This window comes from Sinohyriopsis cumingii, chromosome 2 (assembly GCF_028554795.1).
Source record: "Sinohyriopsis cumingii isolate HCF-2022 chromosome 2, ASM2855479v2, whole genome shotgun sequence".
In the NCBI taxonomy this organism is placed as follows: domain Eukaryota; kingdom Metazoa; phylum Mollusca; class Bivalvia; order Unionida; family Unionidae; genus Sinohyriopsis; species Sinohyriopsis cumingii.
Window position 1 is genome coordinate 170294313 of NC_142962.1, and position 17402 is coordinate 170311714.

The 17402-nt window shown below is 38.7% G+C and overlaps 1 protein-coding gene across 1 annotated transcript in view; it reads left to right on the top strand.

Moving 5' to 3' along the window:
- Positions 1 to 17402, top strand: part of LOC149806285 (uncharacterized) — a 478750-nt gene that overhangs the window by 169991 nt on the left and 291357 nt on the right. Inside the window, exon 24 of the mRNA XM_089935589.1 lies at positions 4315 to 4467. Coding sequence (XP_089791715.1) covers positions 4315 to 4467 — 153 coding nt within the window. The remainder of the gene's footprint in view (positions 1 to 4314; positions 4468 to 17402) is intronic.

Here is a 17402-nt window from a genome sequence, read left to right on the forward strand (position 1 = left end):
CCATCATAGGACTTTGATTATGTGGGGATGAACTTCTTCATGAACCAAAACTTGGTCTGGGTTCCTATGGATTGGGTAGATTGAACCCTGGCTCTCCTAGAGATGCTACAAGCAAAACTTTTATCTGCTTGCCTTTATTTGTCCCTACTCAGAACCTTGAATGCCTCTGCTGAATTGGTTCCTTTAGGATGTCTTCACATATGTCCTATACAGTTCCTCCTTCTGGTAAGGTTCAAACCTCACAGAGATCCTCTATCAACCCCGATACCTCTAAGACCCGTTTTTCACCACCATTATTATTATTATTATTGTACTGACTTTTTCTCCACTCTGGGAGGATGTATTCACATCATACAGACAGTTTATTTTTGGCATGAAAATGGATTGCTAAGGAATAGCAAAAGGTAAGTATTGCATATTTAAAATTGTTTTATCCCCCAAACTACATTTTTGCATAAAAACTAAAGTATTCCATTATCTTGTTACCATTATAGGCAGGTTCTACTTAGAATAAGGAAAATGCCTACAGATTTTGTCAAAAAATTGAAAGGTCAAGGTCTCTGATTAAACCAAGAAAATGGCTTCAGCACATCATCATTTACCATTTGTCAGTAGCTTGCAATTTGAATAGGAAAGCAGTCTGTTGATTTAGGAGTCACATGGTCCAAGATCATTGCTACTATTGCTAAGAAAGAAAAATAATCTCTGCATATTAACTTGAGGTTACCACCATGTACAGTTACCAAACATTGTTGGCTTGCTAAGGAAGCAACAAATCAAATTTCAGCCAAACAAGAGTCCATGCTACTGTTACTGGGTGAGGAGAAATGGTTTTTGTACAAATGACTTGTTATTTACTACAAAGAGTTAGCAGCCCTTGTGGTTGATGCCTGGACTTGTGTTAAGGAAGAAGTCTATTGATTTTGGAATTGAAAGGTCAAAGTCAGATTTGCTGTGACTGAAAAAAAGAAAACACTTTTCTTGTACAATGACCAACAATTCTACAGGACACACAAAGACAAACTCTGTTGAATTTAGGATCAAAGGATCAATATCACAGTAAATCAAAGAAGAAAAATAATTTATACACAATAATTAGATTTCTCTGCCATCTACAGTAAACAGAATGTAAATGGTTTTACATAGGTCATGGAAGATTGCTATTCATTTTGGAGCTGAAAGATTAATAGTTTTGATTATAGGCCAATTACCTAGACCAAACTTTATGGTGGGTTAGCATGTTAGGTATAGAAGATGCAGAAAGATTTTGAGGTGAACATATTAAAGGTTAGCTTCATTGTGCCTCAGAGAAAAATGGTATTTTAGAATAGCATTTGTTCATGAATAAATTCCTTGATCAGACTTTGGATGGCTTTCACATAGGGCAATAAAGAGGCTTCAGGGGTTGAATGGTTAGAGGTCACAATCATGCAAAATCTATTAAGACAATGTTTTCTGCATATTAGTTATAGCATGTTCAAGCCTACATAGAGGACTGTTAAATACTTCTTGCTGTTTATAGAGGATATATATGGGGTTTTATTTTTGATATAAGGAAATATTTCCCATGTGGAGAGCCACTCATGACAATACAAGTGTTTACACTTCACAGGTGTAATTTTTCCTTTTATCTGCTCAAAAAAAGTTTATTTTATTTATATTATGTCTTTTTAATGCAAAAACAAGACCAATTAATTTTTATGGATTTTTCTTTATTCTGTGCCAAAGCAATTAATGGCTGCATTAATTGGTTAATAAAATGATTTTCCAACATTGTCAATGATTGTAGGACAACAGTGTTATGACTGTGGTCATAAATTTAGTAACAGAAAATGCACAACCAACTAGTTTAGAAAAGTTCAACAAATAATTTATTTTCCAAAAATACAACATGAAAGTTTGAGAGGAATTTAAGTATTGTGAATCAGATATCACATAATCTTAAAAGTCTTATCGCATGTCCAAAAGTATATATATTGTTCAACATGAATTCCAGTATTGAATTTGCTGATGTATCCATAGTCTTGAATGAGCAGATGTGCCAACAATCTTGATGTATCATAATGATATAATCTAGAATGTCCTTGAATGAATTCATAATAATCCCTAAAATAGGGTTTTTGCATAAAAGTCTGTGAGTGCTTTGCAATTCCAATTAATAATTTTAAAAATTCTTCTCAAATTATAACTAACACTACTAAAATTGATTCCACAAAGAATGATGTTAAAGATAGGAACAAAATGGCCTTGTTTACTTCAACCTTGTATATCAACTGTTGCCTGACACAAGACACAACAAAATACTCCTGACTTGGGTCATTTACAATGGAATTTTCAAATTTGTAAACAAGTTCAAGTCTGTTTACTTAATTTAAGCAAATAACCTGACAAACATAAGGTAGACTATGGGGGTTTTTTCAAGAGAAAATCCAATGTCCTGAACTCAGATTCAAGTAAACATGTTGCTTACAAATGATCATCATCTTAAAATGTAATCTACAATCATGGACAATAACTGTCTGTGTAATAGGTTGTTTACAAATGATCATTGCTATCTACTGTCATGGGTACAAGTTAAGCACAATATATATATATATATATATATATATACAATCATACATTTGAAGCAGCTTTTCTTGCAAAGTGTGTATTTTATTCAATTAATTACAGTTTTCAAACAAAATGAAGAGATTTTATTCTTAGTGACATGTTTCTTATGCAAATTGATACTGTGAACATTCATGGGGTGGGGGTACTGTAGAAACCTTACAAACCATAACCTAATTAGACACAAGAATCTAATGATTGTAAGTTTACTTGTAAGGGTTTCGGTTATATATTTTGTATATTTCTTCTTTCAAACATGAGTCTTTGGCTTTGGCAAGCTTGCAGTCAGGTTAGGTAACAGATGCTGCACCTAAATTTTGATTGTCACTTATTTTCTGTTCGTAATGTACATTCATCAATACCCGATTTCTCCATCATGTTCAGACATGATTATGAATGTTTCAAGGGTTTAAATAATTAATAAAACAGTCTTTTTACTATATTGAACCAAGCATTTTCCTAATAATTATCCTTTTCTCATAGATTGTAAAAAGAATGTGTGAAATAAAGATAGTTCATGTAAAATCGGTCAATAATAATTTGCTAACTAATTTGAATAAAGTTAAAATTCGAAGCCTATGTTTTCTTATTATGAAGTTCGCTTTTATTCATTATTTTGAATGCTTCTCCTTATTGATTACATAAATATGTACTAGAGAGTATAGTCTCAACATATTTTAAAATGTGTACTAGAGAGTATAGTCTCAACACATTTTAAAATGTGTACTAGAGAGTGTAGTCTCAACACTTTTTAAAATGTGTACTAGAGAGTGTAGTCTCAACACATTATAAAATGTGTACTAGAGAGTGTAGTCTCAACACATTTTAAAATGTGCTATTTGTGGTACTCTGATAATCACTAGAAAGATGGACTATTCTGAAGCTTGAAGAGCACATTTGTTCTGAGATAAATTTGCACATAATTATTAAAAAAATCACCGCTGTCACTTAGCTTGACCACCATGGTAGCCATCACAAGACCTTGTTATCCCTGTTATTTGCAAACTTCTAGGAGGATGGGTGTTATATGTACAATTTTTTCCTGAGATCAAGTTGTGCTTTTATAAATAAAATCATGCCTCACTGACATTAGACATGGCTGCATAGCTAGTTATCTTGAAAATCAAATCTTGCTGCTATTTGTCTGAAAATGGATTTATCAACAATACATTTCATCGATCAGGAAGGCTGTGTTATCTCTAATTAGTACATCTGTGACTTGAGGGATCTCACTCCTTTCTGTATACTTTTTAAGATGTGTAACTCAAAGTACATTATAACTGACGTTAGATTTAACCAGTTGATCACCTTTAAATTTGATATGATTGAAATTACCATGATGTTTGACTTTTCGCCCAATGATTTGAGTGATCTCAGGCCCTCTTTTAGTCACATCTTTTCCTTTATTGTAGTAGCCTTGGGTGGCCGAGTAGTCTAAAGCACTTGCCTTTACCAATCTCTACCATCTCACCTATGTTGTATGTGTTTGACTGTTACACTCAGCTACCCTTGCCTTTATCGATCTCTGCCATCTCACCTATGTTTGCATGTGTTTGACTCTTGCACTCAGCTACTCTTGCCTTTACCGATCTCTGCCATCTCATCTGTTTGCATGTGTTTGACTCTTGCACTTCCAATATGTAGCTTCAGAGTTGGAAATGTTTTGTCAATGAAAAAATATGTAAAAATTATGTATTTGAATTTCAGTGGACAAGACACACCCACAGGCAGTATGTAACAGGGACCCCTATGCATTCACGGTATACACAATTACTGATCGGTTTGTCACACTGGAACAACAAAACCTCAGAAGCAAAGCTAACTTTACAGGATACAATGTGTCAAGCACCCTGCCTCAAGGTTTGTTATTTATTGGAATATCTATTTTTTGTACTTTAGGGTGATAACCTTTGAAACATGTGAAGTTTTTGTAATAAAAGATGTAAAATTTAAATGTCCCCTTCCAGACACATTGGATTCAGGTTATATAATGTGATCCTCATGTCCATCACTCTGTCCCACTGTCAAGCATAACTCCAAAAGTATTTAAAAGCTCTTTTTGAAACTTGATACATATAGATTTGTTTTATGAAGATGTCCTCTTTGCTGTTCACAATTTTTAACCCTTTACATCATGCAAGCACCTTTGGTTGCCTCTACTCCATTCTCATGGAAGCACTTTTAGACGCTTCTACTGGTTTCACATGGAAGCATCTTTTGATGCTTTACATCATTCTCTTGGAAGTGCCTTTCGACACATGCTGTAAACATCAGCCATTTTGAAATCTTATTTGTAACACAGTCATTTTCAGCATTCCTTGGAAACCATTGCTGGATTACATTGGTGGCATTCTTCATCATTGTTGATCTTAACACTTAGGAGACAATGTACTTTTATTGGATCCAGGTTTCCTCTAGAGTCAGCCTGAGTTTTCCTCAGAATGGAAAATGTCCTTTGTATTGTCTTCATTGGAACGTGACAGTGGCAGTAGAACTCTTCAGATTCCACCAAGAAGTTTAAATCATTTCCAGCCTATGGTTAGATTCAGATTGCCTGCCAGAACTGCTCAAGATTGGTACTGTCCAGGTCTAATTCTGATACTGTTTTAATGTCAGCAAGCTTTGTAACGTGAAGCACAAACACCATATCAGTGTGACTTTAATTTGCAGTCACCTTTGTTGTTATTATTATGACACTTTCATGATAATCAGAATCAGAAAATGATTATCCCTTACTAACATTATAAACTTAGACAAAGATTCCGTTCATCCCAGGCATTATGGATTCCAGTAGTTAGTATTTTTGTCTTGTTTACATTAATGTTTACAATTAAGGATTAAATCAAATTTTATGGTGTTTATATCAGTTTTTGCAATGTCATTCATAGCAGTGTGGAGTGCATATTTTGCCTAAAAATTGTGATCACTGGTCACTTTCTCCAGATGGTCATTCAAAAGATACTATATTTGGCTATAAACTTGGCATACAGTCTCTTGCACTTCTAATTTTATCAACATTTGGTGCAGACTATGCAAACATGGATTTTGGTGCTGATATAATTACTGTCTTGGTTAATTTGCTTATATGAGATCAGAATTCTGCATGATACATGATATCATACTTGCTGCCATACTAGAATTAAAAATCTGCTTTACAAGAAGAGCAAAATGCAAATTTATATCCCTTTGAATGCTATGGCAGCCAATGAAATTCCCATTTCCAAGCATCTCTAGAGTTTATGACATTCTCTTTGCTTGGATTTTGGTATTTCGACATTGGCATGTTTAGACACCTCTACAAACTTCAAACACTGAAGACAAATCGACCCAGTTTTATGCTACTTGAGCTCTTGAGTAAGCTGACTGTAATCAGTTAACATCTTTAATCTTGTCCAAATTACATTTGATCATATCTCTTGACAACTTTAACACCGAAGCAGAATATGCCTTGCTGAGAGCTTCAAATAACATTTATTGTTTTATTTTTTAGTAACCCAACCATACTCTATTAATGTCTTTTCTAAATAACTTCCATTCATGCATCACCATAGTGTACATAGCATAATCCACCATGAAAAATTCATAATAAAATTCAGCTGACCATACTGGTAGGATCAAAGGGTGAAATTAGCAATACCTTGGTCTTGAACTACTGAAGTCAGTTCAGTCACATGATCACACCATAAATATATTACAGTAAAACCTGTTATGAGTGACCTCTGCTATGAGTGACCACAATCGTAATGCATGCATTGATTTTGTTATATAAACTTTCTATTTTGAGCGACCATCTACCTTCAGAATTTGACCATATACTGCATTTGCCTGGCAAAATATGCATTTCAACACAGCTATGAATGACTGCGTTACGTAAACAGATAAACTCCACCGACCTTTATTTAACCCTTGTAACAATAACCACTTATATTATTTTTTAAAAAATAGGCTGGCTCCTGATATCTGAAACTTTGTAGGTTTGCTAATAGTGTTTTGTAATTTTTATTCTAGACCAGACTAAAGTACATATAGGTTATTCCAGCACGTAGCCTGGTTCACATATACGTATAAGTAGGACCCAGTATCCAGCTTTATGAATGACTGTATTGCTTGAACAGAGACAGACACCATTTTATGTAATCATTTGGAACAATGACCGCTTGATTAGTAAAGACTTCCGAACAAAACCAAGCATAAAAGGAACAAAAAAGTAAAGGATCCTGGCTACCGGTTACATATTCTACAATCTGTTAACCAGGCTGATGTATATGTCGTGAACTGCCATTTTAGTGCCAAAAGTTAGGTGGTGGTAACATATATTGTTTGTCTTTAAAGTTAATCGGTCTTGCTTGGGGGTGAACAATGTCTTTGTCTATTAAACCAGCAAGAGAGAATTGTTTGGGAGATTCAGTTGATAGTGTTAAATGCTTGTGATGCTCGGTCCCCCCTCCCCCATGTTACCATGATTACATCCTGATCAACAACCTATTCAAGTTGGTGTTACCAGGTTACACACTTTGTTTATAGTGTTAATCCCTGTATGTCTTCTTTGAATTAAGCTGTTGACTTTTGTCTCTGAGTAAATGGTTCTGTTTTTGGATGAGAAAACTGTTTCTTTCTATTTCATTAATTGTTAGATATGCAATGCACATTGTAGATTTTTCACATTTCCCCAAAGCCCAGTCAAAACCATCTTTACAGTCAATATTACAACTGAGAACTAATAATGTTAACACCTAGTACCTTAGTAACAATGAAAGAAGCTCCAACTAACAAGAGACAACTCAGTGGTTTAAATGTTGGTAGAACAAATTTAGGATGTTATAAAGGAAAAGGAGTAAATCAGAAATGATTTCATATGCTAATACAATAAAACCTATCTTGAGAGACCACTTCTATGAAAGACCACCTGTCTTGACAGACAAGGTTCTCCATGTACAGGTTTGTTGATTATAAGTGTTATGACCTGTTATGAGAGACCATTATGTTTTAGCTGAAGGGGTGGTCTTTCAAGACAGGTTCCATTGTACATGTACATCTTCAAATGTAAATGTGATTTTATGTTTATTGATAGGATATATTTTTATTGTTATATAATTTTCTTTTAGATGAATGCATACAATATTTTTGCATGAACTATTAACCCATTTTATCCTGAATATGACTGTGGTCGTAATACCTCATTCTATCCTGAATACGCCTGCAGTCGTAGTATCCCATTTTATCCTGAATACGACTACGGTCGTACTCTACTATGTATGTGTGTAGCGTCTCTAGAAACATGTGTTATACATCACATATATATGTGTACTTCTTCACCTACACTGGAAATGGTTAAAGCACGCATGCGCAGTAAAATTTTTTAAAAAAATACGGTTGGAAAAGAAATTGTTGACTTGAAAATCGATCGATAAAATGATGGACGACAACTCTGATGTAAACATGGATGTTGATAGCGAGGGTAGCGACATTGAAGTTGACGATTTGGATGATTCTTATGATAATATTTACTTAAATGATGGGTTAGAATTTAATAAAGTTGATAAAAGAGATGATACATGGCTTCATGCACTTTTCGACAGCGATTCGGAGAATGAAGCTGAATTTGAAAGCTTTCAAGAAAAATGGGTCCTGGATGATTTTTCACTTCGGTTGCAGCCAAGATTTAAATTGATAGAAGGAGCAACACCCAGAAGAAGCCATTGCAAAACATTATTTTGAGTTACTTTGGGATGATTTAATCTGGAAAAAACTTGTTGATGAAACAAATCGTTACGTTGAAAGATTTCTAGGATTTATTTGCGACAAGTTTTCAGGAGAAACTGCACGCTGAAGTACATGTTCCAGAATGTGAAGTAAACAAGTTGTTCCTTGTGTCATGTTGTCCAATTTTAGTAAAGTTATTATAACTTTTGAACTAACAGTGCTAGAAACTTCAAATTTGGACCAAAATACTAGAAATTGAATTATCTTTGTTTTATTCGCATACTATTAGGAGCATTTCATTAATTTTGATGGACAAAAGATTCACTGAACATCTTGGTAAATTTTTTAATTATTTTTTTTTCAAGTCATATTTCAAAATACAGTTGTGAGCATGTACACTGGTAAACGATAACAAAAACATATATCACTGTGTTGCAAATTTTATTACCTTTTCAGAGATATATAGTTTTATATACTTTATAAAAGAAATAACATTGTTACAATATTTTTAGTAAACATGGTGAAGGTAGTCACAATTTCAGCAACTGCTGCTGTATGATGCTCCGTTTTACCACAATGTATTTAGAATTGCTTCTCAGGAATCAGGCACTGCAGTTGAAATTGGTAAACAGGATAAAATGGGTTAATATAGAACATAATATATGTACAGTAATTGTGGTTAGTTTTCCTGAAATTGTTCTGAAACTTGACCTTGGAAATGGTCTTTTTGTACAAACCTGTTTTGAGAGACCACTGTCTTGAGAGATCATTTTTTATTACAGAAGGGGTGGTCTCTCATAACAGGTTTTACTGTACAATGGAATTAGAAAATGATAAAATGGAGAAAATAAAAGAAAAATAAATCAAAAGTTTTGCCTATACAGGATATTTAAGTGAGTAATATGAGACACTCCTAAGCTCAGGAGGAAAACCCTTCCTTGTGGTAGTTTCACATGGATGGAATCCAAACTGGACCACACACTATAGGATAAACTTGAATTATATGCTTATAACATTAAGAGCTCAGACAAGTTAGATGATGAGTGAGATCTGCACATACTAATTAGATGCTCTTGCATCTGATTGGCTGACCTTGTTATCACTCTGAAATCCATATTTCTGATCTGATTTGATCCAGAATGCAATGTGGGCTTGTATTATCTTGATCTTGTTCAATAATTAATGAGATCTATATTAGTAAGGTAATCTTGCATTGATTGGCTTGCCTTGCTACCAGTTTGGAAGCAAAATAGCACAATAGCATTCACATATTAAAGCAAGGGAAGTAACCTGTGATCAGGCCTGTTGAGAATCAAGGTTCTTTTTTGTTATAAATCAATTGAATCTTCACTGATTTTTGCAATATAAATTATTTAAAAGCCAAACAGTAATAATTTAATAATTAAAGTATTTCTTATCTTCATGTTATCATGTGTGTATTAATGAATTTATAAAATATTATTAATTAGCAGATTTTTCGGGGAAATTATATTTATTATTTTTGGCTTTAAAAAAGAAAGAAAAAACCCAATAACCAAAACTTCTGGATCATCCAGTGTTTTGTGTACCAACTCTATAAATTTTCTGACAATAAAATAGATTTTTAAAAAAATCAACTAACAAAAATTTTAAATATCTGGATGTAGTAGATTGTTTTTAATTTTGTTCCAAATGAAAAGCAGATCTCCAGAGAAATGGTACAGTTTCAAGTAAAAGCATTTTCCCTTTATATTTGCAATAATCTTAAATGATTAACCTGACAGTTAACCTGACACATAAGTACATAGGGGAGTTTTTTTCAGAAATCAAGAGGAGGTAAGTCTTGTTAAATTGTGATTTCATTTACAGTCTTAACTGTAAGAACTTTTTCCATTTGAAACATTGTATTATGAGGCACTCTTCCAGCTAAATGGAGTGAAATTATACATGTTTAGAATAATTGAAGTGACATAGATTATGTCTGTATAAGCATGTTTGTTTAGAATGATTGGAAAGGAAGGGGGTGACAGGAATGATGTCTATAACTGCAGACCTGTTTAAAATAATTGGGGGCTGGGGACATGTATGAAGTATGTATAATTATACTTCCTTAGAACAGTTGAGGGAATAGGGATTATATCTGCAGATGTGCGTTTGTTTACAATGATTGGAAAGGGATGAAGAGGGCATGGATTATATCTATATAATTATATTTGTTTAAAATGATAGGGATGGGATTTGGGATTGAGATGTGGATTATGTCCATATAAGTATATTTGTTTATAATGATAGGAGTGGGATTTGGGTTGGTGACATGGATTCTGTCTGTATATTTGGGTGGGATATGGGGTTAGGGACATGAATTATGTCTGTATAAGTATATTTGTTTATAATGATCGGAGTGGGATTTGGGGTTGGGGACATGGATTATGTATGTATAAATATATTTGTTAGGGGTGGGATTTGGGGTTGAAGACATGGGTTATGTCTGTATAAGTATATTTGTTTATAGTGATAGGAGTGGGATTTGGGGTTGGGGACATGGATTATGTATGTATAAATATATTTGTTAAGGGGTGGGATTTGGGGTTGAAGACATGGGTTATGTCCGTATAAGTATATTTGTTTATAATGATTGAAACAAGACGGCCGCTATTGCTTAACTGGCTTGAAGCAGCTGTTCCGTTTTTTAGTGCCGTTTTCATGATATTTGTGCTTGTTCCCTGTTTTCATCTTTGTTATTGTGTTCATTATGTATTGGCTGTTAAATTCATGTGTTTCTTCATCTCATTGTTTTAAAAATGAGAACAATTAGACTTTTTCTCAGCTGTCTTGCTCCACTGTTTGAGAACAAACAGTCATCACATGATACTCGCCAGTCAACCCGTTTATGCTACGATGGACCCTCATTAATTGCTTTAAATGATTACTCATTGGCTCTCCACACTACATTGTGCTCTAGACTAAATGAACTGGGACTGCATTCATTATTACCTAAATGTAAACAGAAGCGAAAAAAGAAATGCTTCAAAGCTGGCCGGCATAGAACAGGAAGAAGAATTCCAGTTATCTCCCTTATTTCAGCTCAACAATTTAAAAAAAATTTGACCATTAATTTAGATAACCTAGTTCAAGTCCCTATTAATTCATAAACCTTTGTGTCAGCTATCCAAGAAATACCTCTGCACATTGCATTATTCAATGCCCAGTCAGGAGGATCACCGGAAAAGTGTACTGAAATAGTTAATTTTATCAATGACCAGATTATTGACGTATTTTTTCTGACAGAAACATGGCAAAAAACATCAGGCATTTAGCCCAAGTGTGCGGATCTAAAACCCGCTGGTTACTCCATCAAGTTGTTTCCCCATAATTCTCGCGGAGGTGGAATTGCTATCATCACAAAGAACTCTGCTTATACCGCCCTCCTCCTAGTAGAAAAAACAAGCTGGTTGACTCTCTCTTTTTGGAGTAGTTTTCGAATTTCCTGGACTATGGAAATTCGATAGGTGGTAACCTGATTATTCTTGGAGAGTTCAACTTTCACTTTGACTGTCCTGGAAACTCAAATACATCAAAATTCATAGATTCCATTAATGTTTTCAATCTCAAACAGTCAGTTAACCAACCACCCCACAAACATGGTCACATTTTAGACTGGATTCTTCATAGACCTGATGATAACATTCATTGGTCCTCCCTGGTATCCCATTACCTTGCATCAGATCACTGCTGCATTATATGCCATCTTGATGTATCAGTCCCTAACCCTCCACCTTTATCTGCTACTAAGAGAAACCTCCGTATGATAAATAGAACCAAACTAATGCACGACATCCAAGCTAACCTAGCCAATTGCTTACCTCCTACCGCAGAACAACTCGATAACTGCCTGCGTTCAATGCTTGACAAACATGCCCCAGCTACCAAGTGCAGAGTATCAATTCAAAAGTGTTCTCCATGGTATAGAAGTGTTATTGACCAGCTTTGCACTGCTAAAAGAGACCGCCGTAAAGCTGAGAGGCTTTGGCTTTCCACCAGACTCACTATTCATAAGCAAATCTATGAAACCGCTAAGAAGAATGTCACAGACACATAGTCCATGCAGCGAAATCAGCCCACTACAGTACTAAGATCATGGAAAGTTCCAGCTGCAAAGAGCTCTTCAAGATCACTAACAAGCTAATGTCAAGGAACAAATCTACACCACTTCCAACTACCTTCTCTCCAGTCAACCTTCTGGACATGTTTGCAGATTTTTTCCGTGACAAAGTACAAACCATTAGAGATAAGCTTGACACCACAATTTCAATTGACTCGTCATCACCATACAGTTCTGATACAGAATTTGAGTGGCAACCATTAGCAGCATTTGAACCTGTCTCTATGGATTTCATACGTACAATCCTGATGAAGAGTGCACCAAAGTCATGTGAACTTGATCCAATTCCAATAGCACTGCTGCTTAGATCCAGTTGTGGTCTAAGGTTGACATTGCCCAGGGTGGGAGTGGGAGACAAGCGCCCCAATCCTCCAAAAAATGCCCCATGCGGCTTGTGTCTCTGACTGCCTCTCGCGAGTGGCTTAGATTTGAAGCCCGGCAGACCATGTTTTCTACTAACAGGAGAAGGGGTGAAGGCAGCCCACTGGTGCCTTAAAACCAATTGCTTCGGGTAGATGGGACTCATAAACCTTGGATGGTAGCTCATCTAGGAGAAGGAAAACTCCGATCCCAAACCTCTGCTGCCTTGTGGCTATACCCACTCATGGGAAAGGTTAAGGGAGAAAACCCCAACAGAAAATCTGGAGATGGAGTCCCTAGGGCGGTCTCACATTGACTTCAATGTCATTCCGGCAACTCCTGCGACGCCGTTGGTGCCAAGCTGTATCGGCATTCGTCGTTCCCTTGGGCACACCAGCTGCGTGGAGAGGGGGGATCTGCTGCATGGACAACAGCTGATTCTCCATACCACCCTGCCCAGGCTTCATAGCTCCACTGGAGAGGACACTCCAGCATCGTCGTACGGCATTCGCACAACACGAGAAGTAGCAGTTTACTGGTTCTAAGTCAAAGCTCGATTGGCGTAGAGCTTGGCGCCATGGGTTACTTCTGATGGTGGGAGAGATCACCAGGTCTCACTGGACAGCTACCGCCCGCCTCAAGCTGGGCAGCCCCCAGTCAGTAAGGTGCTGCCCGCCATGGCCTACCTGCTTCACTGGGTGCGTGGAGCTTAGAGAACCATCTTGACAAGTGGGCCACAAAACTCCGCACCTGGAAAGACTAAAAGAAGAAATAAGAAGACTCCAACTCTTTGTTTTGCAACCTGGAATATCAGGACCATGTGTCCTGGATTGACCGCTGACCTACAGCAGATTGACGATGCACGGAAGACTGCTGTCATTGACAGAGAACTCTCCCGACTGAACATTGACATTGCCTGCCTCCAGGAGACCTGACTGGCTGACAGCGGCACCATCAGGGAAGCCAATTACACGTTCTTTTGGCAGGGGAAGCCCTCGGATGAACCTAGGCAGCATGGTGTAGGCTTTGCCGTAAAGAACATGCTAATTGCCTTCATTGAACCTCCATCATCAGGTACTGAGAGAATCCTTGCCCTCCGGCTGTCAACATCCTTAGGCCCAGTCAACATCTTCAGCGTGTACGCCCCAACCCTCTGCTCCACCTACGAGGAGAAAGACAAGTTTTATGAGGCTCTGGATCAGGCAGTATCCAGTATCCCCAACAATGAAAGCCTTTACTTACTAGGAGACTTCAATGCTAGAGTGGGAGCTGACCATGAGGCCTGGTCCACCTGTCTCGGCTTTTACGGAAGGGGCAAGATCAATGAGAATGGTCAGCGACTGCTGGAGATGTGCTGCTCCCACAGCCTATGTGTGACCAACACTTTCTTCAAATGCAAGGAGATCCACCAGGTGTCGTGGAGACACCCACGTTCACGCCACTGGCACCAGCTAGACCTCGTCATCAACAGGCATGCAGAACTGGCCAGTGTCCTCCTCACCCACAGCTACCACAGTGCCGATTGTGACACCGACCATTCCCTCATGGCCAGCAAGGTGCGAATATTACCCAAGAAGCTGCACCACACCAAGAAGAAGGGTCACCCATGCATCAACACCTGCTGTGCAAGCAACCCAGAGAACACACAGCAGTTCATCAGCAAACTGAAGGAAGCTCTCACCAAAATGACACCTGATGACACCATTGACTCCATGTGGTCCCATATCCGTGAGTCTGTGTACAATTAAGCCATCACAGCTTACGGGAAGAGGGAGCGAAAGAATGTCAACTGGTATGAGGCAAACTGGGAGGAGATGGAGCCCGTGACTGAGGCAAAGAGGAAAGCCCTCCTGGCATACAAGGCTGCACCTAGCCCCTGAACACAACAAGCCCTCAGGATTGCAAGGAACAACGCCCAGAAGACTGCCTGCCGCTGTGCCAACACCTACTGGCTGAATCTTTTGCAACAGTATACAGACAGCTGCTGACACCGGGGATACAAGAGGAATGTATGAGGGTATCAAAAAGGCAACAGGCCCCCACAGCTACAAGACCACCCCCCTCAAGTCCAAGACGGGCGAAGTCATCACAGACCAGGGGAAACAACTGCAGCGATGGGTTGAGCACTATTTTGAGCTATATGCAACCCAAAACAATGTCACTGGAACTGCCCTGGACGCCATTCCAGACCTACCTGTCATGGAGGAGCTAGACACACAGCCCACCCTGGAAGAGCTCGGAAAAGCCATCGATTGCCTTGCCTTTGGGAAGGCTCCTGGAAGCGACAGCATTCTGCTTGAAGTCCTCAAGCGCGGAAAACCAGCATTGCTCCAGCCCCTACACACACTCCTCTGCCTTTGCTGGGAACAGGGATACATCCCACAGGACATGCGTGACGCCAACATCGTCACTTTGTACAAAAACAAAGGAGACCATAGCGACTGCAACAACTATCGGGGCATCTCCCTTCTTAGCATCATTGGAAAGGCTTTCGCCCGTGTTGCCTTGGCGCGCTTGCAAATCCTAGCCTCCCGCGTCTACCCAGAGTCCCAGTGTGGATTTCGAGCCGGCAGGTCAACTGTAGACATGATCTTCTCACTACGTCAGCTGCAGGAGAAGTGTCGCGAGCAGCAGATGCCCCTCTACATTGCCTTCATAGACCTGATGAAGGCGTTCGACCTAGTTAGTCAGAGTGGACTCTTCAGACTCCTGCAGAAGATCGGCTGCCCCCCCACTTCTGCTTGCTGTCATCATGTTGTTCCACGAGAACATGCACAGCACAGTGTCCTTCAATGGCGCAACATCTGAAGCATTCCCAGTCATCAGCGGAGTCAAACAAGGCTGTGTCCTTGCGCCAACGCACTTTGCCATCTTCTTCTCCATGCTTCTCCAGTTCGCATTCAAGGACTGCAGCGAGGGAGTGTACATCCATACCAGGGCTGACGGCAAGCTGTTCAACATCGCCCGTCTCCGTGCTAAGACTAAAGTCACAGAGGTACTCATCCGTGAATTGCTCTTTGCCGATGATGCAGCCTTGACATCACACATGGAAGATGGACTTCAGCAGCTGGTATGCCGCCTCTCCCATGCTTGTAAGGAATTTGGACTGACCATCAGTTTGAAGAAAACGAACGTCATGGCGCAGGACACAGACTCCCCTCCCTCTGTCACCATTGATGGGTACAACTTGGAAGTTGTCGAGAACTTGACATACCTCGGGTCTAACATCTCCAGCTCACTCTCCATTGATTCTGAGGTGAACGGCAGGATTGCCAAGGCAGCAGCAGTGATGGCCAGACTTAACCAGAGAGTCTGGAACAACCCCAACCTCACAGAGAAGACCAAACTGCGTGTCTACCAAGCCTGCATACTCAGCTCACTTCTCTACAGCAGTGAAACATGGACCACCTATGCAAGACACGAGAGGAAACTCAACAGCTTCCACCTGAGATGTCTGCGGCATATTCTGCACATCCAGTGTCAGGACAAAGTACCCAACACAGAGGTTCTAGAACGCACCAACATGAACAGCATGTTCTCCATTCTCAGCGAGAGGTGCCTTTGCTGGCTTGGCCATGTCAAAAGAATGGACCCAGGTCACATTCCCAAGGACCTGTTATATGGGGAGTTAGCAGAAGGTGCACGACCAACTAGATGACCACATCTGCGCTACAAAGATGTTTACAAGAAGGATATAAAGACGGCACACATCAATGTCAATGTCTGGGAGAGCTGTGCAAACAACCGTTTCAGCTGGTGCCTAGCTGTCAGGCAGGGAGTTCAAAACGCAGAGGAAGAGAGAAGATAAAACAAGCTGAAAAGAGAGCTAGAAAGAAGGATAGACAAAAGCTTACTTTGGAGCTACGCCATCGTCTCCCATAGACGGACGGATGCCAAGATTAGATCTTGTATTGCCTTCACTAACTGATGTTATTAATACCTCTCTCTCATCAGGGGAATTCCCATCATTTTTTTGAAACTGCCATTGTAAAGCCTCTGCTGAATAAACCAACACTAGACCATAACGATTTAAAGAACTACCACCCAGTTTCTAATCTCCCATTCATATAAAAAATCTTAGAAAAGGTTGTTCTATCCCAGCTTGTATTTCATCTAAATTCAAAGTCTTTTTAGCAATGTACAATCTTCATATCGCCTTTGCCACAGTGCTGAAACTACTCTTCTAAAAGTAGTTAATGACATTCTCTCTGCATTGGATAGCAGAAAAATTACAGTCCTCACACTCCTTGATTTGTCTGCAGCATTTGACACAATAGACCATGATATATTACTTCACAGTCTCCAGCCTGTATTTGGCATTCATGATACAGCCTTACTGTGGTTCAAGTCCTACTTGGTCAACAGGACACAAATTGTATCTGCAAATGGAATACACTCCAGCCCAGTTGATCTATGTTGTGGTGTTCCACAGGGGTCTGTTCTTGGACCTGTTCTCTTCATTCTGTACACTCAGTCACTCTCAAGTGTCATAGATCATCATCCAGTGTCTCACCAATTGTACGCTGATGACACCCAAATTTACAAATGTAGCCACCCAACTGAAGTTGATGATACCATCCAAGGTGTAGAG